Below are 22,973 nucleotides of genomic sequence, written 5' to 3'. Positions count from 1 at the left end.
CGAAGAAAAACGGTTTCTTGGGCGATTCAGGCAAGGAATTTCCCATGCAACAAGATCAAGAACAAGATAGGCCGAAAAATTCCTTCTGAACTGCAAACAGCCCTAGAAGGAAAAGAGTGGCGCGCCTCGAAGGCGGTCGAGAAATTCAAAAGAGGATCGAGGAAAAAAGGACGTGCCTTGAAGGCCGTCGAATTGATTTTGAACTTCAAAATAGCGAATGAGGAACGTGTCTCGAAGAACGTCGTGTTTTAATGAAATGGTTTTGAAGAACCGGAAGTTTCACCGCGTAGATCGTTACAATCACATGTGTTGTATTCGAGGTTATATTTGCCTCAAAAGCCGCAGGTTGGGTTGACTTTGTTTTGGAATAATAAAAAAGGAATCGACGGACGCGCCGTCGAAATGTTAAGTGTTTATTTTGTGAAATGGGAAGACGCCTCTAGGAAACTCGTGAGAAATCTTTGGTTTAGGACATAAAGAGGCAAAAGGACAAATGTAATCGACTAGTAGATACATTCCATGACATTTGGATCATCGACCGTGTTCGAATCCCAAAACCGTTACAATAGCACTCCGAACATGCTCAAGCTGGAGTTTTCATTTGTCAAGAATAAACTTCTTGAAGTACTTGTGTACGAATGATAATGGGAAAATTAGTCGTTTTGTGAAACAGGATTTGGACTGAACGGTACAGCAGTGATATCATTCGTCATCGCTTTGCTAGTAAGATGCGAATAGTTTAGTTGTATTATGAATTTGTAACTTAGTCATATGTTTGATCACTTACATCGCGTAATAGACTATTCTTCACTATCAACTAAATCGTTAAGCTGATCGATTTCCAAAGTTTCCTGCACTTATAATGTGAGAAAATGGATTGATGCATGAAGAAATAAATACGTAAATTGATTGCAAATCGTATAAAGTTGGTTATCAAACACGGAAAAAGGTAATGCAGTATGATGGCGCTTTTAGTTGATGACTTTATATTGTTCACCAACTTTAAAGCTTTAAGCCCACTTTTGGGTTTCTACGCCAAAGATCCGACGCAAGATCCGTTGACAAAGAAATAACTATGACAGCAGTTACCGGACAGTTGGTTATTCTGATATTTGACGGCGGTTACCCGTTAGTTGTGTGAGTGCATTAATGTCATGCAGATAGAGCATTTGCCTTGTGCTATAAGTTAATGTTGACAGATTTCTTGGTGTGTTATTGAGGAATTTAAGATGTGCTGTACCGCGTAAACCTTCGTTAAAACGCTCATGTAATTCAGCGAAGCAAAGAAAATTTTCAGTGAAAAAAAGCAATAATGCTTTGCATTTGTGAAATCCCTTGGCAGGAGCATTTTTTTTCTCGTTTTTCTTGAGGGAAGAAGGGGAATGTGTGGTATATGTCTGACAATAAGCATCTCTCAGTATGTTTAGAGTCTTATCCCCCAATATGTCAACAGACAACTGATAACGCACGCACATTCCCCACCCAGGGTAACGCCCACGCTATCGAGTGATAGCTGCTAACGACATCACAGCAGGCCACGACTCTTCCTCTTTCTTTGGTCAGCGTTCGACCACGTCGGACGTGCAGTGTATCGTGTCGCTGCGCTGGGCGATTCTCATCGAGAACCATCAGGTAAATTCCCACAGAACCGTTCGCGTAAAACACTATTTTTTAGACAACTCATTTTTGAGCTGTCATAACTCGGAAACCAGTGAACCAAATTGAATGATTTTTTTAACGTTTATCAACAATATATTGATACTCAATACGACGTTATAAAATGTAATATTCTCTCACGGCGAATTAAGTTATATCGGGTTAAAATTTTTACCCATATAGAGGAAAATAAGTAAAATTTACAATACCACACAAAAATTATTAAATGTGTTCTTCCTTCAATCTAAATAGGCTCTGTTATATCTGATTAGAGATAATTTGAGAACAGAAGTGGAAAATCTTTGGATATCAACACTAAAATTTATTCACATTAATGTAAAAAAATTACATTTTTTCGAGAAAAGTCCAAAAATTGTCAATCCATGATAACTTTTTTCAACGTTTAAAAAGTATCTATGTTTTAATAGTTTGTGAAGCATTTACATATTGTTAGTGTACGTTCAAAATTTCATTCAATTCGGTTTACTGGTTTCCGAGATATGACAGCTCAAAAATGCGTTGTCTAAAAAAAGGTGTTTTACCCGAACGGTTCTAACTTTGCGAAATATCAATCAATCCAGCCCAAATTTGTTCCAATGATGCACATATAATAGATTGACAAACAGTCAAAATTTGAGATTTTTTGATGCGCTCTATGAAAAGTAATAACATGCTGAACTTTTTTGTGAGAGAAAAAAAAGTTGCCTATCCCAAACATTTTGGCCATCCCCTGTATATTCTGCACTAGCAATCCCGGCAAACGTCGTCCTGCCTGCCTACTCTGAATGGAATTTCAGATTTTCCCGTTTTTCTTGCCTTGCCGGTCACTTTTTCTAATTATTTTAGGTACGAACACGTCGGAGCCCTGGCGGAATGCAACAGTGAAAGAACCATGTCGATCTGTTGACCCGTTTCCGAGCCTATTCGTGACATACAAACACCTTTGTATTTTTATTTATATAGATTACAACATAACAACAGTATTAGGGGGCATCCATAAAGTACGTCACGGTCATAGGGGGGAGAAGGGTTTCGGAAAGTGTGGTAAAGAAATTTATTAGGTACCGTCAGTGTACCAGTAGCCGCTCATGGCCCAATAACCGCTCACTGTTGCAAAAATTAAGTTTGCACTCATAAATACACTCTTTTCGGTGCTGATATTCTTGGACAACATAAATTAGACTAGAGCAAAGCCATTTTATGCAATATTTACCGGATAACATAAATTTTAAAAACATAACAATGAAATATTTTGAGCGGCTATTTTCATTTTCATTTCATTTTGCAGCATTTGGTGGGGCAATGAGAGCGCAAGTCAGTCCAAAACCGATGATACAGAGGGGTAATGGCTGAATAGTCTTTGCTGACCACATAAACGCCATGGGATAGGAAAAGGGGAATTTTGGTGAGGGATTAGGGTGTTGGTACAGACTTGACAATATCAATGCTATTCAGATGCAAAATAATTTTAAGGCTCAATAGTGAATCGCATACCTTCCAAAACAAAAAAAAACAATAATCCTCAAAATGCCAAGCAAGTCATAGAAAGAAAAAACACCCGATTGTTTATTTTGTCAATTATAACAAACGGAAACTTCCAACTTCACCGACTCACCAGTCACCCGGAAAAAATGTTCCTTCAGTTCTGGAAAATATATTATCCCCAATTAAGCCCTTAATTGAATTGTCCGCGTGGTCTTGTAGTACCCCTGCTAGGTAAGAACCAGTCATTGCCATACATATTAAATGCTAGACATGACCCCATGGATAGCATTTGCATATGTAAGAGCTTTGCTGATGTGACTTTCCTATTAGGCAATTCTCTCATCTCATGTTTGTCTTCAAAACCTTGTCAAGCTTAGAAAATTGAAGCTAATAAATAATACATTACAAGGTTCGAATTCCCATAGAATGAGATCATTCATTCGCACTACAACACCATAGGAGATAATGTCACATTGGCTGATTACAGTACAAATGCGAAAAATCTCCCTTTTCCCCCTATCCGCAACCCGGGGACGCGCCCTGTTGGATTTCGAAAGCCTCGGAGAATATTACAAACCTTCAACGGCATTCCCATACACTAATCCACATTACCTATTCAGGGGTCTGACTGGGCCTACCCTCCCTCAGTTTGTAATATTCTCACCAACTTGGAATTATATTTTCCCGGCACATAAATGACTTCGACAAATGTTCGATATACTATGCAGTATCATGATCAGTATAACTATATCAGATGACGATGACTTGAAGATCTGATTTTTACAGAATTGTTTGCCATTGATTATACATTCAGCTATTCCAATCATTACTGCAAACACATCGACCACATGCCTGAAATCGAAGCTTCCTGGAAGATATAATCCAAGCCCAGGGAATGAAATATTTTGAGCGGCTATTGGGCCAAAAAAGCTGCAGCTAATTTTATGTGTTCCAATAACCGCTCACGCAATACGTCAAAATCGTAAAATCTGCCGATTTTAGTACACAGTGTGTTTAACCCCTATTATACACTCCTATGGAACAGGAAAAAATAATTGTTAAAACATAGAGATGCAAAAATAATGCACTTTTCCGCAAAAGTCTATTTAAAAGATGGCAAAAAATTGTTCGTGAGCGGAATTAGGAGTATTAGGACCACTTTGGTCTCACACCAAATGTAATAAAATCATACTTTTATGAAAAGTTTTACATAAGTCTTGATTTGTATCTGATTGTACTTAGATTGAACTAACATAAAATAGAAAAACATTACAAATTAGCTTAACAGTCATTCAACAGATAATGTATTTCTGCGAAACTGGCCTTAGATGAGCGGAATCTGGTACCCTGATGGTATACGAAAAACCCGTACGAAGGGGGGGAGGGGGTCAAAAATTTTCAAAATTTGCGTGACGTACTAAATGGATGCTCCTTTATCGGATTTTTTCGAAAACTTCATCTCATGTAGTTTACCGTGCCGCAATCGGATAGCGATACAATTGATGATCCAATTCGCTCGTTGTGTAATAGGTTCCTGCGAACCAGCCATGGTGAGTGCACTCACCAAATTCGCCCTTTCCATCTCGCTTTCCGTGAAGTAGAAGTCAAAGTGTCAAAGTTCAGCGTTTTGCAAACTAGAATCATGTTATGTGGTATAGGTATAGATATATTTCTTATTGTGGGAATTCGGCTGATGGCTCTCGGCGAGAATCGCCCAGCGCAGCGACCCAACACACTGCAGTACGTCCGGCGTGGTCGAACGCTGACCGAAGAAAGAGGAAGAGTCGTGGCCTGCTATGATCTCGCCAGCAGCTTTACCCCTGGTGGGAAATGTGCGTGCGTTATCCATTGTCTATTGACATGTTGAGGGGCAAGACTCTAAACACACTGAGAAATACTCATTGTCAGACACATACCACACACTTATGTATTTGAAAGATTTTAAATAAATATTCGATCAAAACTGTTCATCAGTTTTACCTACTCTTATAGTAATAGAATACGTTGTTCTGAACATACCGCTAGGGACATAACATGGGTATTCAATCACACTTCACGTGTGCATCGTCAATGTCTTAAAATAACTAAAATTATTCAATCAACAAACTTACGCAATGAGATTTTCTTCAATTGTGATGTGGCCCCAGTCTCCAACTCGATGAAGCCCCACTCCTTTAGGGTCAGCAACTGCTTGAAGCGCCTGGCACTGGCCATCCTGCCGGTGTCGGTAATTTGCGCAAGCCTATCGGTTGTGATCGCATTTCGTTTGGTTTTCGCAATTTCACGCTGTTGCGCCAAATAAAGTTTCAGCATCTGGTGGATATCAAAACGGTAAATAATTCTAAGAATGAACAAATTTCTCGTCAACAGTTTCTCAGAATGCAATGCAACCAATATGTTTTGGAAAGCGTGAGTAACGTTAAGATTTCTCGCTTTCAATATTATACGGGCTTAACCCTCTAATACCCAAATTTTTGATTTTGATCTAAATACCATTTTTCGTCATCTAAAATCGATTTAAACATGTTTTGGAAGATGATTCTTTTTAATTCTCGATTTCGCGAATTTCAGTTTTTGATTTTTCTAATTTTTATTTTTGAACATCCCCACATTTTTATATTTTTCCTGGAAGCCTATTTGGGATACGGATTTTTTGAGATGAAAACATTTTGAGATTTTATGATTATTGTTGAAATATTTTTATTTTACATTTTTTTCATTTTCCGTGTAATTTTAAGGAAAATAATTTTAGAGTGTATTCGATCCCCTTAAACTATAAAACTAGGATAGAATGATTTGGGAAAAAATTAAAATATGTTAATTGTAGCGATTCAATACAAAATAAACAATGACTTCTAGAAGGGAAGATTCAAATATTACGTCCATCGTTTTACAGGATTACTAGACCCCCCCCCCTCCCCCCTCTGTCACGAAATTTTCCTATACCCAATACACGTACTGTCACACTTTTCTAGACCCCCCCCCCTCCCCCAAATGTTGGACGTAATTTTTGAACATTCCCAAAGGTGACTAAAACATCAATTTTTCAATGATTTTAAAAAAATATAAATACGTTTTAAAATACACTAAAAACTATTTTGAGATATACAAAACAGTCCTAAACATCGATCAAAAATATAAAAAATTTGATTTTCTACGAAACAAAAATTACAAAAATGCTCAAACTATACCCCGTCTAAAGGCGGGGTTGGGTATTAGAGGGTTAATTGAAATGATCATGTGAAATTGAATCAGGTAAACCCACAAAGTTACATTGCATTCTTGAGCAATTTAAGTACCGTCAGTGTACCAGTAGCCGCTCATGACCCAATAGCCGCTCACTGTTGCAAAAATCAAGTTTACACGCATAAATACACTCTTTTCGGTGCTGATATTCTTGGACAATATAAATTAGACGAGAGCAAAGCCATTTTATGCAATATTTACCGGATAACATAAATTTTAAAAACAAAACAATGAATTTTTTTGAGCGGCTATTGGGCCCAAAAAAGCTGTAGCTAATTTTATGTGTTCCAATAACCGCTCACGCAAAAAAATACGTCAAAATCGTAAAATCTGCCGATTTTAGTACACAGTTTGTTTAATCCCTATTATACACTCCTACGGAACAGGAAAAAATAATTGTAAAAACATAGAGTTGCAAAAATAATGCACTTTTCCGCAAAAGTTTATTTAAAAGATAGCATAAATTTGTTCGTGAGCGGAATTAGGACCACTTTGGTCTCACACCAAATGTAATAAAATCATACTTTTATGAAAAGTTTTACATAAGTCTTGATTTATATCTGATTGCACTAAGATTGAACTAACATAAAATGGAAAAACATTACAAATTGGCTTAACAGTCATTCAACAGATGATGTTTTTCTGCGAAACTGGCCTTAGATGAGCGGAATCTGGTACCCTGATGGTATTATCAATACAATTTGTCATCAAGTGGATTAGATGAGCTGATTCATACATTTATGTTTCTACTTACCGAAATTAGCATCTGGAATAAAAAAGAAAAATGAAGAGCCATTAGTGTCCATTTCTCATCATTGAAGAAGAGGTCGACGGTTTGGAAGTTCTGCTGCAGACTTTCTCAATCTGGCCCATAAACCTAACAATGGCCGTGTTGGCCCGATTCAGACTGTTGACCATGGCGCGGAGGGATTCCCGCTGGCGAATAATTCTATCGGTTAACGGTTGCCGTATTTGGACTTCTTCCCGCACCGGATCGGTCATCGTTCCCACCGACTTCCTGTTCGGTTCCTTCCGCAGTGGGAACAAACAATCCTGATCCACGGTTTTACCCATCTGTTGGGTTTCGAAAAAATCCGACTGCGTGTTCAGGAACCCGGTGACGATGTCTTGAGTGAAGGATTTTTTCGATCCCGCCAGGCCAGCTGCCGTTGGCATCAATTGGGTATCGTCGAAGCGAAAGTCCTTCAGATCGTCCTCCATTCTGGGCGGTGGCATTTCGTCGGAATCGATCACGTGGATGGCTTCGATTCGTGGCGGTTCGGGTGATGACGAGACCCGTGAGACCTTCGGTGCACGAGGCGATGGTGACGGAATGGGATTGGTTTGGGTACGGAACGGAGATTTGGCGAGATCGTACTCGTCCGCATCGATGGATGTCCTTCTGGCGTCCTCCGGCAGCTGGGGAGGAGGCAGAGGAATGCCATCTTCTTCGTCTTCCACAACCAGCAGCTCGTTCTCGCCAACTTCAACGCTGTCATTGTGGGAGCGCTTTCCAAGTGGTGATGAGCGATCCGGTGCGGCTTGTACCATTTTGTATTGGAATTTTGCAGCCGACAAGCTAGCGGGGCTTGGTACCTTCATGTTTCCTTGCTTCCCTGCAGCGCCATTAAAAAAATCCCCGATAAAAGACTTGAAATGGGAAGCAGACGGGTTTGATTCTTGGCAGCCGGGTGACGCTCTATTGACCGGCACCATGGGAGAATCGTTCAAACGGGCCAAGTTTTGTGCAACGACGGGTGGTGGTGCCCAAGAGGAATCGCTGCGGCCGTCAACGAGGGATGGAGAATCGCGTATTCCAGTAGAATCGAGGCTACGATTAACGCTCTGTCGCGTGCGGATGCTAGTTCTTCGAAGACGGGACATTTTTGCGTCCTTGTTACACTAATTATGGCAAATAATTACAAAGAGTACTTCCGGATCGTTTAGAATTTTTCTGTAATTGACACTACGCAACGCACGCAGACGCCTCGGATTTTGTGTTCACGTGGTCGATGTGATGCGGCGTCGGCGTCGGTTAGATTGGTTAGATTGCTCCGCTTTTTATACGAAGTGAAACATTTCAGAATGCGTTAGCATTGCCTAATTGTTGGCGTTTCCTACTGGATCAGCCTCTAGCCTCGTAGGGTAAAAAATATAATTTGGACATGTATTTGGACATGCACGGCGATGTATGTCTTGTTCCAGAGAGCTCAAACATGTAGATGGTTTTCAATTTCGATTATTGGATCAATACATTCTGATGACTTACGTTGAAAATACGCTTAACAATTAAGAATTTACTTCAAAATTATCGAAAATGTGAATTGTTTCACTATAAACCAATCCGGTAATGTTAAAAATGCGAGACGTACCGTTTACTGGCCAGGGAAGAACAAAGATATAGACGAATTTGTGAGAAATTATTTATGACACTTGTACAAAGATGTCTATCGTACCAAAGCCTAGCTCAATCACAGAGTGGATTCCAACGACAAGACCATATAGGGGCTGTCCATTAATTATGTAAGAATTTTTGGGGGGAGAGGGGGGTTTGGAAAATCTTACGCGGCATACAAAAAATATTTGGAGTTTCATACAAAAAATCTTACAAGGAGGGGAGGGTGTGTCGAAATTTCAGAAAAATTGCCTTACGTTATAAATGGACAGCCCCATAGCAGATTACACGCAGATTTTTATCATTTCGAGCATAAAATATTTCTTCTCATAGTGGATAGTCATTCTAAATGGCGGGAGATTGAATGGATGAAAAACGGCACAGACGCTTCAAGAGTTATTAGAAGGTTCACCTAAATTTTTTCCTACTTTGGGATACCTGACATGGTAATTACTGCCGGCGGTCCTCCGGTATTCGTGTCGTTTCTTGAGCGACAAGGAATAAAAGTGTTCAAAAGTCCATCTTACAACCCATCTAGCAATGGTCGCAATGGCGCAAAATTAACGAAGATTTTATCTAGGGTAAGAAATCAAAATTTGAACTAGTCAAAATGTAAACTTAATTTGAACTATTTTAAAATTCATTGAAATGACGTACTTCTTGGGCGAATATTGTCCTGAAAAAGATGTTAAACAGTTTTCCATAATATAATCTGATAACATAAGCTTTAAAAGCATTGAAAAAAGTGTTTTTGCCATCGAAAATAAGCAATTGGAAAATCATTGTGATTTCACATATTTCCCCCCCCAGAGAAAGCCCATTTTCGGTGCACCCATACAACTCATGCATTGCATCACACGCAATAAGTGAATACGTCAAATGAAAGCTTATTTATCGTAGAATCGACCAACCGAATAATATTCCGCATTATTTGTCATAAAATTATCAAATTTAAGCGATTCTTACTTGGATAATGTTATCTTAAGTTGAACCATTTGTAATCTAAATTTGAACTAGTAAACGGGGGTGAGCTTCTAGTGTTGGCCTGTAGATTGCGCTAGTGGTTGCTTTGTTTACTCTTGGGGGATGAAAAAATCCAAATTTAGTTTCCAAATTCCTAAAGAATTTCGAACATTCTGAGTTGAGATTCCACTGCCTAATGAAAAATAGGTATGAGAATTAGCAGATTCATGTGATTTTTAATTGTTTAGCATGGAATTGGCTGTTTTGTGAGTTGCTCGAGCTGCTGCCGCCAGTAGTTCAAATTAATGTCGAATTCGTTTTTGAACCTGGGTTGGAACTGGATCGGCGGAAAATGTGTAAACAAACAACGTCAAACAAACTTTAGTACAAGCGAAACCGAAGTCGGGTTGGGGTTGAAACTGTGATCTGATCCAGTTCCAACCCAGGTTGGAACTGAATCAAAAACGAAAACGACATAAGATTAAAATTGGTTCAAATTATGATTACGATGGTTCAAATTAAGATTAAAATCATTGTTGATGAAAAATCGAATATTTCAATGAAATTTGGTGCAAATACTAACTTTTTACCATTTAACAGAAAGCTTATACCCGTGGCTTTCATGTACATACGGTTTTGCCGTAGTAAATTATTTCCATGTGGGAGAAAAAATCACTTAAAATTTGCACTGCTTCAGAAAGCCGCAATTTGGTTCAAATTTTGATTACCCTACAAGTGAATTTGAATTGGATTGTATCTGTTTTGTTTTGTTAATAATTGTAAATGAATTAATTTCCGTTGAACTTTTAAATGTGAACTAGATATAAGTAAAAAAATGAATTTTCAGTGAATTGGATGCAATAATAACTTAAGGCGAAACTGGAAGCATTTTCTCATTTTTTCGGTTTTTGATTTTTTATTAAATAACGAAGCAATATTTTCAAAATCGGTTTTCGTGCACATGTAGAGTATGGATCAAGGAATCTTCTGAATTTTTTTGTGGTGAAAAATGTTTTCCATTTTTACAGAAACCATTTTTTTGTGAAATTTTGTTCAAAAATGGTTTCTGCAAAAACGAAAAATATTTTCCACAACAAAAAAAAACAGAAGATACCCTGATCCATACTCTACATGTGTACGAAAACCGATTTTGAAAATATTGCTTCGTTATTTAATAAAAAATCAAAAACCAAAAAGTGAGGAAATGCTTCCAGTTTCTCCTTAAAAAGAAAGAACAGCAGTGTTTAAGTGAATTCGACCTAAGGGATAATTCCCGTTTATCTGAATGTTCATTCGATTTTGAGTGCCTCTTGGTATTTCGTATTCCAAAACTGTATTCTTTGTATGTGAACCATGGTGACTTCGGCACCGCATCGAATTCCAAGCACCATTTTTGCAATTCGTGCACCTTGTATGGCTAAATGTCGAGTATCGCTGAATAACGGCGACAACTAATACAAACCACAAACATCGTGCACCTTCTTCAAAGCGTTCACAGAATCATCTAGGTATCTACGCACTATGCTGATATCATGCACTAATCAAGCAGAAATTTCTAGAGGATTTTCTGGAGGAATCCCTGAAAGAATTCCTGGAGGAATTTCAGACGTTCTTCCTTTAAAAAATTCTGAAAGAATTCCTGCAGGAATATCTGTAGTAATTTTTGAGAAAATTCAGAAGAAGTTATTGGATGAATCCCTGGAGGAATGCCTGAAGAAATTCTTTGAGAATTTACTGAAGAATCCATGGAGGAATCCTTGGAGGAATTTCTCGGGCAATTCTGGAAGAGTTTCCTGAGAAATTCCTTAGAATTTTCTGGAAGAATCCCTGGAAAAAATATTGGAGGAATTCTGGATTCCTTAAAGATTTTTCGTAGAAGTAATTTCAGGAGGGGTGTCTGGAGGAATTTTTGGAGTATTTACTGAAGCAATATCTGGAGGAATTATTTGAGGAATTTCTGAAGAAATATATGAGACTTCCAGGAAAACAATCTGGATAATGTCTAAAGGAACTCCTCGATGAGTTTCTGGAGGAATTCCTGGAGGAAGTTCTGGAGGATGACTTTTGGAATTTTCGGCTCTCAGTCTAACAAATTGCGTTGATTACTCTTCTATCATCGCCAACGTTCCGGTCCGGCTATTGGACCATCTTCAGGGCTCGATACACAAATCAACAAGTCACACAAATTTTGCAAACGTTCAAACAGTCGGGTTGTAAAGGCTCACGCCGTCTGGTACACTATGGGCCATTCGTTCTGGTTTGGTTTGAGGATTCCCTAGCTGATGTACGGATACTACCTGCTATCAGCCGGTCGGTACAGAATATTTCCCCTACTATTAGACTGAGAGCCGAAAATTCCAAAAGTCAACCATCATCCACTCGAAACTTGTAATCCAACGTTCGTGAGGGGTTTTTTAGAGGAATTTTAGAAGAAATTTATTATTGAATCCCTGGAGGAATTCCTGAAGAAATTTCTGGAGAAAAAACCTGGAGAAATTCCTGGAGGATTACGTGTAGGATTTCATGTAGGAATTTCTCGAGCAATTCCTGGAAGAGTTCCGGGAAAAATTCTTTTTGGATTTTCTAGAGGAATCCGTGGAGAAACTCCTGGAGGCATCTTGGAGGAATTTCTGGAGGAATGTCTGTAGGAACTCCTCGAGGAATTTCTGAAGGAATACCATAAGGAATTTTTTGAGGAATTTTTAAGGAAATTTATTTATGAACCTCTGGAGAATTGTCTGGAGAAATTTCTGGAAAAAATCGTGGAGAAATTTTTTAGGGATTCCGTGGAGGACAAATAATTCACGGAATTTCTCGAGGAATTCTTGGAAGAGTTCCGAAAGACATTCCCGGGGAATTCTGGCAGAAATTCTAGAGGATTTTCTGGAAGAATCCCTGAAAGAATTCCTGGAGGAATTTCTGGAATTCTTCCTCGAGAAGTTTCTGAAAGAATTCCTGGAGGTATTTCTGGAAGAATGTTTGAGGAATTTCAGGAAATTCATGGATGAATCCCTGAAAGAATTGCTGAAGAAATCCTGGAGGAATCCTTGGAGGAAATTTCGGAAGAGTTCCGTGGGAAATTCCTTTAGGATTTTCTGATGGAATGCGTGAAGCAATTCCTAGAGGAATCCCTGGAGGAATTCTTGGAGGTATTATTTGAGAATTTTCTGGAATATGAGACATCCTGGAGAAATTTCTGGGGAAATACATGTGGCTTCCTGGAGGAATGTCTGAAGAAACTCCTCGAGGAATTTTTGAAGCAATTCCTAGCGGAATTTCTGGAGGATTTTTTTTCAGAAATTTCTGGTGAAATTCCTGAAGAAATTCCTGGAAAAAATCCTGGTCGAATCCATGGAGAATTCCCTTGAAAAATACCTCGCGGAATTCCTCGAGGAAATTTTGGAAGAGTTCCGGGAGACATTTCCGGGGAATTCTGGCAGAAATTCTAAAAGATTACACAGCGCAACATTTTTTTGACTGCAAACCATTAAGCATGGAAATATTTTTTTCAAGCAATCAAAAGATTAATTGGTCAATTAACATCTAAATTCACGACTCATGCAAAATATTTCGTTTTACCTAATCAAATTTGATAAATTTAAGCATTTTATGTTAGTATGAAAACTTGCATGCTACTTTTGGAGGATGACTTGTATGGGAAATATCGTACCTATCATAAATCGCTTAAAACTATCAAATTCGATTTGGTAAAGCGAAATATTTAGCATGAGTCGTTAATTTAGATGTTAATTGACCAATTAACCTTTTGATTGCTTAATAAAAATATCTGCATGCTTAATGGCTTGCAGTCAAAAAAGCCCAAAATCGCAGATTTTGCCCTATAAATTGAGGTGTAGCTCAAAATTGTGACGTGTTGAAGCAAATCTGAGCCCGGATTCGGATTCAGCGGCCCAAAATCTGTCAGAGACACATTAGTTTGCTCTTGAGACAAACCAAAAGTAAATTTTTGTTACGCTGTGTTATTTCTAGAAGCAATTTCAGGAGGAATCTCTGGAAAATTTTTTGGAGTATTCACTCGAAAAATTCCTGGAGGTATCATTTGTGGAATTTCTGGATAAATATATGAGGCTCTGGAGAAATTACTGGAGGAATGTATGAAGGAACTCCTAGATGAATTTCTAAAGGAATTTCTGGAAGAATTTTTTGGGGAATTTCTGAAAAAAAATATTATTGAATCCCTGGAGGAATTCCTGAACAAATTTCTGGAGAAAAAACCTGGGAAAATTTCTGGAGGATTACGTGTAGGGTTCCCAGGAGGAATTTTTCGAGGAACTTCTGGAAGAGTTCCGGGAGAAATTCCTCTAGTATTTTCTGGAGGAATCCGATGAGGAATTCCTAGAGGAATGTCAGTAGGAACTCCTCGAGGAACTTCTAAAGGAACACCGTGGGGATTTTTTTGAGGAATTTCTGAGGAAATTCATTAATGAATCCCTCGAGGATTCTCTGGAGAAATTTCTGGAAAAAATCGTGGAGAAATTCCTTAAGGAATTCGTGGAGGATTCCCTGGACAAATTATTCACGGAATTTCTCGAGGAATTCTTGAAAGCGATCCGAAAGACATTCCCGCGAAATTCTGGCAGAAATTCTTGGAGGATTTTCTGAAAGAATCCCTAGTAGAACCCCTGCAGGAGTTTCTGAAGGAATTTCTGCAGTTCTTCCTCGGGAAATTTCTCAAAGAGTTCCTGGAGGTAATTCTGGAAGAATTTCTGAGGAAATTCAGAAGAAATTCATGGATGAATCCCTGAAAGAATTGGTGAAGAAATTCCTTGAGGGATCGTTGGAGGAAATCTTGAGGAATTTCTGGAAGAATTCCGTGAGAAATTCCTTTAGGGTTTTCAGGTGGAGCAATTGCTAGAGGAATTCCTTGAGGAACTATTGGAGGAATTCTGGCAGACAAAAGTTTTTTTTTAAGATTTTTTCCCACAAGAAAATTCAGGAGGAAACTCTGGAGGAATTATTGAAGGTATTATTTGAAAAATTTCTGAAGAAATATATGAGGCTTCCTGGAGAAATTTCTGAGAGAATGTCTGAAAAAACTCCTCGAGGAATTTCTAAAGCGATTCCTAGAGGAATTTCTGGAGGTTTTTTTTTGATAAATTTCTGAAGAAATTCATTAATGAATCCTTGCAGGAATTCCTGAAGAAATTTCTGGAAAATTCCATTCCTGGACGAATCCGCGGACAATTCCCTGGAAAAAATCCTCTCAGAATTCCTCGAGGATTTTTTGGAAGAGCTCTGGGAGACATTCCCGGAGAACTCTGACAGAAATTCTAAAAGATTTTTTCTAGAAGAAATTTCAGGAGGAATCTCTGGAGAATTTTTTGGAGTATTCACTCGTGAAATTCCTGGAGGAATCATTTGAGGAATTTCTGAAAAAATATATGAGGCTACCTGGAGAAATTACTGAAGGCATGTCTGAAGGAACTCATAGAGGAATTTCTGAAGGAATTTCTGGAGGAATTTTTTGAAGAATTTCTAAAGAAATTCCTAGAGAAATTTCTGGAGGAATGCCGGGAAGTGTCCTGGGAGAAGTTCCATTATGGTTTTCTGAAGGAATCCGTGGAGTAATTCCTGGAAGAAATCTCTGGAGGCATCTTGGAGGAATTTCTGGAGGGATGTCAGAAGGAACACCTCGAGGAATTTCTGAAGAAATTCCTTGAGGGATGTGTTGAGGATTCCCTGGAGGAATTTCTCGCCGAATTCTTTGAGGAATTCCTGGAAGAGTTCCGTGAGAAATTCCTGTAGGATTTTCTGGAGGAATCCGTGGAGAATTTCTACAGCAATACCTGGAGAAAATATTAAAGGAATTCTGGCAGACATTCCTAAAAGATTTTTTCTAGAAGAAATTTTAGGAGGAATCTCTGGAGGAATTCTTGGAGTATTCACTGGAGGAATTCCTAGAGGAATTGTTTGAGGAATTTCTGAAGAAATATATTAGACTTCCTGAAGAAATTACTGGTGCGATCTCTGAAGGAACTTCTAAAAGAATTTCAAAAAGAATTCCTGAATGAATTTCTAGAGGATTTTTTTGAGGAATTTCTGAAGAAATTCATTAATGAGTCCCTGGAGAAATTCCTAAAAAAACCTAGAAAATTTCCTGGAGGAATCCGTGGAGGATTCCCTGATGGAATTTCTGGCGGAATTCTTCGAGGAATTCCTGGAAGGATTCCGGAAGAATTTCCCGGAGAATTCTGGCAGAAATTCTTGTGGAATTTCTCGAGGAATTCCTTGAAGAGTTCCGTGAGAAATTCCTTTGGTATTTTTTGGAGGAATCCGTGAAGTATTTCCTAGAGGAATCCCTGTAGGATATATAAGAGGAATTCTGGCAGACATTCCTAAAAAAATCCAGGAAGAAATTTTAGGAGGTATCACAGGAGGAATTCTTGGAGTGTTTACTGGAGATATTCCTGGAGGAATTATTTGAGGAATTTCTGGAGAAATATATGAAGCTTCCTGGAGAAAATACTGGAGGAATTTCTGAAAAAAAATATCCTGAAAAAAATCCTGGAGAAACTCTTGGAGGGATCCGTCAAGGGTACCCTGAAGAATTTCAGGAACAGTTTCGGGAAAATTCCTTTAGGATTTTCTGGAGGAATCCATGGAGGAATTACTGGAAGAAATCCTTGAAGGCATCTTGTAGGAAATTCTGGAGGAACTCCTGGAAGAGCTTTTGGGGCAATTCCTGGAGAAATTAATGCACGAATCCTTAGAGGAATCTCTGTAGATTGCAGCAAGGATTTCGATCGATATTTTCTATCTAGGAATTCTGACTTAAGCTTTGGAGTCTTCTCTAATGCTAGTAGTACTAATTGTCCAAGATTGAAATTTCATAGCGACATTTTTTTTATAAGTGGTAATTTTCTTGATTTTTTCTATTGTAATTGATACGTTTATAAAATTTTATAAGGGTCGAGATAATGATTTCATATTCAAGTTTCGCATTGCCTTGAAATCATCACCATTCGAAGCTTCCTCCAGAATCTCAATATGAAGTTCTTGCCGATGTTGGCACCACAGCATGTTGAAACCCCTTCTTGGGAATTCATATTGCGTGTAACACCATGATTCTATTTTGCACCATGATCATATATTGCACCCCCCCCCCCCCCTAAGGAAGAACCCTGCGCACGCTAGTGTACGTATTTCGACCTCAACTGTAAGGTCGTCCTCAGTGTCTTGTACTTGACTCGACTGAAGAGATCCATCGCATTCTACACGTTTTATACATTCAAAGGAACAGTTACTTAACACGATTTTCTTTTTATTTACAGATATTCCCCTAACAAGCCCAGGTTAATCATCCCCTCGTGTGTACAAATAATCGAACCAACAACGGAGTCACCGCCGAGAAAGAAGCAGTATGGGAACGTAAAATTTTTTCGTAGAGTAAAACAATCGCAGGGAGAGCGCACGGCAGATTCTGAAATGAGTACCGAATGGAAAGATGATGAGTCCGAGCCCGACAGCAATGATATGGATGCATGGCTTGCCTGGGTACAAAGAGGCATCGAAAAAGGAAGGCGTAGACGAGAGTCGAATAGTAAATAGTGTGTAAATTGTAATTGTGCAGACTATCTGTATGTATTGAATTCGTACTCCGACCCGAATGACCAAAATTGGTTAAAGGGTCGTTAATAAAACAAACAAACAACAAAACCTAACAAGGCCAGGTACACCATCCTCGGTGATTTTTTATTATCCGAAACCTTGAACATTTCAGTAAATAGCGTTTGCTGAATTCAACTTTTTGATTTGAGTTCGCCAACTGAACTAATACTTCGCCAGAGAGTTGGCTGAAGCAAGTGCTTTAATATAACAGCCTTGCTATCTGAACAGAACTATACTGCCTATGATCGCATATCAGTTCCATGTTTAACCCTCGAGCAGTCGCGTCTTTGATTACCTGCAGCGGCGCCGCGCTCACACTGTGTACCACATGCGTGCATTTTTTTTATTATGGTGCGTGTACTCAGTACACGACGCGACCGCTCCACATTGGTCGGGCTCCATACAAAGGGGCGGCCAAAACTCTCAAAAACCGAAATTGATATTTTTAAACTTTATTTCACCTTATAACACAGTTAATGTATTGTAGTTTCATGATCAGACGCGCCAACTTGGTCAATTTATTGGGGGGCAAAGTCTGGTTTTTCGGATTTTTTGTATAGGAAAATCAGGGAAAATCGAAAAATCGTCAAATATTGGGGGGGCAAAACCATGCTTGCCTCCCCTAAGTTGGCGCCTATGCTTGCCCCCCTAAGTGGGCGCCTATGTTCATGATTCTTAATTAAAAGCATACCAGCTTTTGTATTTCAATGACATTTTCACCGCCAAAGTGGCCCAGGTCATAAAATTGAAAAATGAACCATTCGAAAAAAGTAAAATAATAATATTTTGAGAATGGAATATATGTTTTATGCTATCCAGCATAAAAAAGCTTGTTGTTGGACTGTTTGAATGCACGTATGGTGCAAAATTAATATGTCACAAAACTTTTCAAATTTTCATATATTGTACCTTAGGATTTTTGGTAATTTTTAAGTTAAAAACGGTTCGTGTCGTCACGTGTCGCCGCAATTTCGAATAGTACATCTCAAACATCATGCTTAGGGCTGCATAAAAACGTTTAAATATTTTGCAGAAATTTGCAGTTTTTCAAATTAGAGCTATTTAAAAAAAGTCATGTTTTTTTCATATATTTTACGTTATTTTTCCATTTGTGACTGAAATAAAATTTATCTTCCCACATTTTTCACATGTTTTGAACAAACTTGGTTGGATTTGATCGAAAGCTGATCATTTAATTAAATTCAAATTGATTTGCTAACAAAAAACCGCAAGAATGTGGGGTTTACTGATTTTTACCGTTTTTGAAATTATTGAGGTTACACAATTTTTGAATACCCCATTTTAAACACTAAAAATACTATATAACATATCAAGACAACCTATAACTTCGATTAAACACATAAAAAGAGTTTTGGCCGAACTTTATATTTTTTCGACCATTGTGCGCTCCCGGATATAATAGGTTTCCTATCCATATGGAACAATTATGCGATCACAGGCAGTAGGTATATGACTTTGCCCATTTATTGTTGCTTATGTGCTGAAAGCGCTTCGCACCTAAGAGCAAAGATTACTGTAACAGTTTTGTGCCTTTTAATTCAGCCCTCTAAGTGGCTGTCCATAAACCACGTGGTCATTTTTCGGAGATTCCGAACCCGCCCCCTCCCTTCCGCGTGGTCTTTCGTTCATATAAAAAAAAAATTGTATGGACCATGGGAATTTCGTGGAAAATGTCCTGAATATACGGAAAATTACAATTGTAAGTGATCACTTAGAGCAAAAACAACTTCGTCACCAAAAGTGCAAACAACGAGGTGAATGTTGTTCTACGATTCACCGGAGTATTCTTAGGTAAAGCAAGTACCCATAGGCGATAAGTGCAAAAAAGTAATGCTTCTTGTTTGAGATGAACCCCTGCCCAAATGTATGTAAAGGTATGTACTCACCCCATCATGTGATGTGTCCTGAGGCTGCGCTACCTGATCATCGTTCCTATTCGGCTCCCCCCGAACCGGAACAACTTGCACGGGCTCCGTTGAAACTGCACCCGAGTCGGTCTGAATCGCGCGAGATCTTTCAGCTGGTGGTGGTCTCTCAGCCACGTCCGGAGTTTCCCGGTTCACGCCGATTCCGGTATCGAGCGACGTGCTGGTGTCTGTGATGACGATTTGCGGCACGGAAATGTTCACGGACGAATCCGGGAAGAGCATTTGATTGCCGAGTCCGGTGTCCAGCAATAGTTGACTGGTGTGCTCGAGGGGCACTTCGACCAGTGATGGAATCGGTGGTACCACAGGTTCGATCACCGGAGGAAGCGTGGTTTCTCCTATTGGTACCGACATGGATACGCCAGGAAGCTGCTGCTCTTCCTGTTGCTCACGTTGTGGTCTCTCTGCAATCGGATACAACTTGGACTGATTGGTGACATTTGGTTCCCTGATGGAGCTCAACTCAGCTTGGGTAGCCGAAATGTCACGCATAATGGGATGCTCTTCGATGCCGTTTGGAAGTGAGGGTCTTTCGGGACCCGAAGGACGTCCTTGTCGAACAGCTCCGGCGGGCCGCGAATCGATAATGCACTGAATCAAGGCTCGACTCTGCTCGTACATTTCCGGGACATCGTTAGTGTCGAACGTAAATACCGATCGGAGATTCATCGTAACGGGAATCGAACTGTCCGTATAAGTGGGAACTTTTTGAATAGTTTTACGAGATCGGCGAGGACGTGGAACCGGATGGCCTTCGGATGAGCTTGATTCAATTGGTTCTGGAGCAGGTACAGTAGGTGGAGCGACCACATCTTCCTGTTGTACTGGCATCGCTTCCACCGTAGGAACTGTTTCCAAAGGGGGAATTTGAATCGGTTCAGGGAGCGCTCGATCTTCTGCGACTTTTTCAATGATTGGTGGCGATGCATCCTCGACGAGGTTATCTACTGGAGTATCTGCTGTTCCAACCGGTGGACCAACCTGAGAAATGAAGACAATAAAGCGATATTCTCTTATAGTATCTGACAACAGTGGCGTAGTCAAGACTTTTAGAATATTGAATGGCTTGGGACTAGTGACTAGTACTTCAACGTCCTGTCTAGGGTTATTAATCAATGTGAGTACAAGAGAAATTTTGAGTCTGACCAGCACCCCGCTAGTTACGCAACTGTTTGAAAACAAAAGGAATTCAGATTCCTGGGGGTCTTTCCTTACCTGTGGTTCCTGCTCTGTCCTTTGCGGTTCCTCTGCCGCCAAGGCCGGCGCCTTGATTGCACTGAGATTGGTGTGGTAAAACCGGCGAATATTCGGATTCGGCACAATCGGGGTTGAAGCACTGATTCCTGCTTCTACGGTCGCTGGAGGTGGTGGCATTAGGTCCGCGCCATCTGTTATAGGCATGGGCGCAACATCCAACTCCTCAAACCGACCGGCAATGGGCGGCCGGCCAAGCGTTGGGAACTCCTGCCTCAGACGATCTAAAATCGCACGATCACTAACGGGCATTGGGTGATCGACTCCGAAAAAAGCTGCGGCGTCTCCCGGTGGACCAAGGTCCAGATCTGCCTCAACGGCACCTAGGGGAACGGGCGGCAACTCTACTGGAGGCTCTTCCAGCAACAGTTCCCTCGGGGGCATAGCTTGGGAAAGATCGATCTGGGTCATGGACACGTCCAAACTGTCCAGGGCACGTTGAATTTCCTCTGCCGGAGCGGAGGTTTCCATCGGTTCTTGTTGCACCGGAGCCAACGATTGCTCTGGTAAATGATCCAAGTGCGGCGCGTCAGCCAACTGTCTCTCAATATTGTCCACCACAAGATCAATTTCGTGTGCGGCTTGTTCCACGGTGTCCTCAGCGTTTTCCACCACGGGCCCCGGCTGCTCAGAACCAGGCACGTAGCGTACTATCACCGGAGGAGCCACAGTTCGTGGCGGTTTATCACGGAGACGCTTCTTGATGCGATCGGCTTTTTCTAAAAAGAAATTCAATTGAGAAAAAGATACGTAAATGAAAAACATCATCAACTTACTTTCTCGCAAAAGATAGAACATTTCCAGCTGGTTTGCTTCTGCCGTTGTCAAGTTCCGCAGCTGTTCCGTGTTGAAATTGCTTCGGTAATATTCCTCGAATGACGTAGCTCTACAGGCGGGATGAATGAAAACAAAATCATGAATGAAGAAATGGTAAAGAGTTTGATGGACTCTACTTACGACAAATCACGGTATTCCCGGTCGGATAGCAAATCCGTCGGCCGAACCTTTGCCGGAGAACGCAGAAGCCTTTGGAACACTTTCTTCGACATGTTTCCGAACCAAATTCACTTTAAAACACACGAGAGTGTTTAATGCTGGTTTCCACCGCTCCCCACTGTTTAACGGAGTTGTTTATATGCGCTCGCTCGTTTTATGAATGAATGACTGCGTCCGCGCCTGATCGATGAAAACCGTTATGTTTATTGTGGACGTCGCGACGCTACGCCAATGCAAAAATTTTAATCGTAAGTATTTGAAATATTTCACAACCCGTAAGAGTCGATAAGTTTGCATATCTGCTGGCGCATAATAATGCCGATTATGCTACCTCACCACTAAAGGTGATTCAGGTGGCCAAAAATCAAAAATTGACTACCCCAACTAACATTTTCAGCGCTATAAGCTTCAGTCACAGACAAACAGACGTAACACTCTGATGATTCCCATCGTACACCGATTTAACGGTCTTTTTCAAAATTTGATAGTTGGCCAACTACCCAACCGTGGCGCGCGCATAGTTTTTGTTCGAGTTTGACGTTTGCTCACTACCGCCACCTAGTTGGTGGTCGGCCAAACATTGTCCCTTTAGCATTGGGCGAATATGTTTCCGTGACTATGATTTGAATCGAAAAATGTTCGAAGAGTTACGTCTGTTTGTCTGTGCTTCAGTCATTTGCTTTCTGTTGTGTAACCATCGAGTAAAAGCAGTCAACGCTGAATAAAAGGAAAGCTAGTCAAATATAAAGCATAAGCTAATACACGACTGCAAAACAAGCACCATCCAGCTACCAAACTCGGTTTTCAGAAATCCATTGCTTGTCACTGGGGCTGCCTTTACTCCACTCTATTCCAACTCCGGGAGATTTCCCGGAGGATGTGAAAACTTGAACACATCGAATAGGAGTCCCCACTAACAAAACAGCTGCTACTATACAGTACAATTCGTTATACTGACAATTCCCCAAACCAGCAGCGCTTTAAAGGCCGTTATGCGATTTCATTACGGCTAGAATCTGTAATAAAGAAACATATGGCTTGTCGGATGTAAACATTATTGTCAAAACAAACTTTAAGCGGGATATATAGCTACTACACAAATTCTTTACAGCTATCCATCTCTGTGCTGTGAAATTATTTGGATTGCTTTTATTGCACTTTAATTCAATGCCGGAAGATTTTCCGGAAGATGTGCAAATCGAGTAAGAGTCCCAGCCACTACAACAGCTGCTTTTATACAGTACGTTTTGTAATGTTTCCAAAACACAAAACAGCAGCGCTTCGTAGCCGTTTAAAGAACACTCTTTCAGCTAGAAGCTGTGAAGAAGAATCTGTTAGCGCTATCACACAGCTTGTTCAATGTAAACATTGTTGCGTTTGACGTTTCACAAGCTTTTGCA

At 40.0% G+C, this 22,973-nt stretch overlaps 1 protein-coding gene across 2 annotated transcripts; it reads right to left on the bottom strand.

Annotated features, from left to right (window-relative positions):
* Nucleotides 1-4,246: 4,246 nt before the first annotated feature.
* Nucleotides 4,247-21,701, bottom strand: LOC109414801 (fibrous sheath CABYR-binding protein). Of its 2 annotated transcripts, XM_062850312.1 has the most exons (7): nt 21,535-21,701; nt 21,354-21,463; nt 20,539-21,296; nt 19,282-20,304; nt 7,142-7,153; nt 5,253-5,454; nt 4,247-4,775 (listed from the first exon to the last, which is right to left on the bottom strand). In XM_062850312.1, the coding sequence occupies exons 1-7, from the start codon at nt 21,624-21,626 to the stop codon at nt 4,702-4,704; spliced, it is 2,271 nt and encodes a 756-aa protein (XP_062706296.1). In that variant the 5' UTR covers nt 21,627-21,701; the 3' UTR covers nt 4,247-4,701. The 2 variants fall into 2 exon arrangements, with proteins under 2 accessions (XP_062706296.1, XP_062706295.1); XM_062850311.1 differs by lacking the exons at nt 4,247-4,775; nt 5,253-5,454; nt 7,142-7,153 and adding an exon at nt 16,650-17,186.
* Nucleotides 21,702-22,973: the final 1,272 nt, after the last annotated feature.

This window comes from Aedes albopictus, chromosome 2, assembly GCF_035046485.1.
Source record: "Aedes albopictus strain Foshan chromosome 2, AalbF5, whole genome shotgun sequence".
In the NCBI taxonomy this organism is placed as follows: domain Eukaryota; kingdom Metazoa; phylum Arthropoda; class Insecta; order Diptera; family Culicidae; genus Aedes; species Aedes albopictus.
Note: the sequence above shows the minus strand (reverse complement) of the source record. Positions and strands in the feature narration are given on the sequence as shown.

What these genes read in the sequence shown, in the direction of transcription:
- LOC109414801 (XM_062850312.1), bottom strand. Translation starts at nt 21,626, where the DNA reads ATGTCGAAGAAAGTGTTCCAAAGGCTTCTGCGTTCTCCGGCAAAGGTT. An exon ending in GTTCTATCTTTTGCGAGAAA is followed by an intron (nt 21,297 to 21,353) that starts GTAAGTTGATGA and finishes ATTTCTTTTTAG; the next exon opens with AAAAAGCCGATCGCATCAAG. An exon ending in ATTGAAGAAAATCTCATTGC is followed by an intron (nt 4,776 to 5,252) that starts GTAAGTTTGTTG and finishes ACATGATTCTAG; the next exon opens with TTTGCAAAACGCTGAACTTT.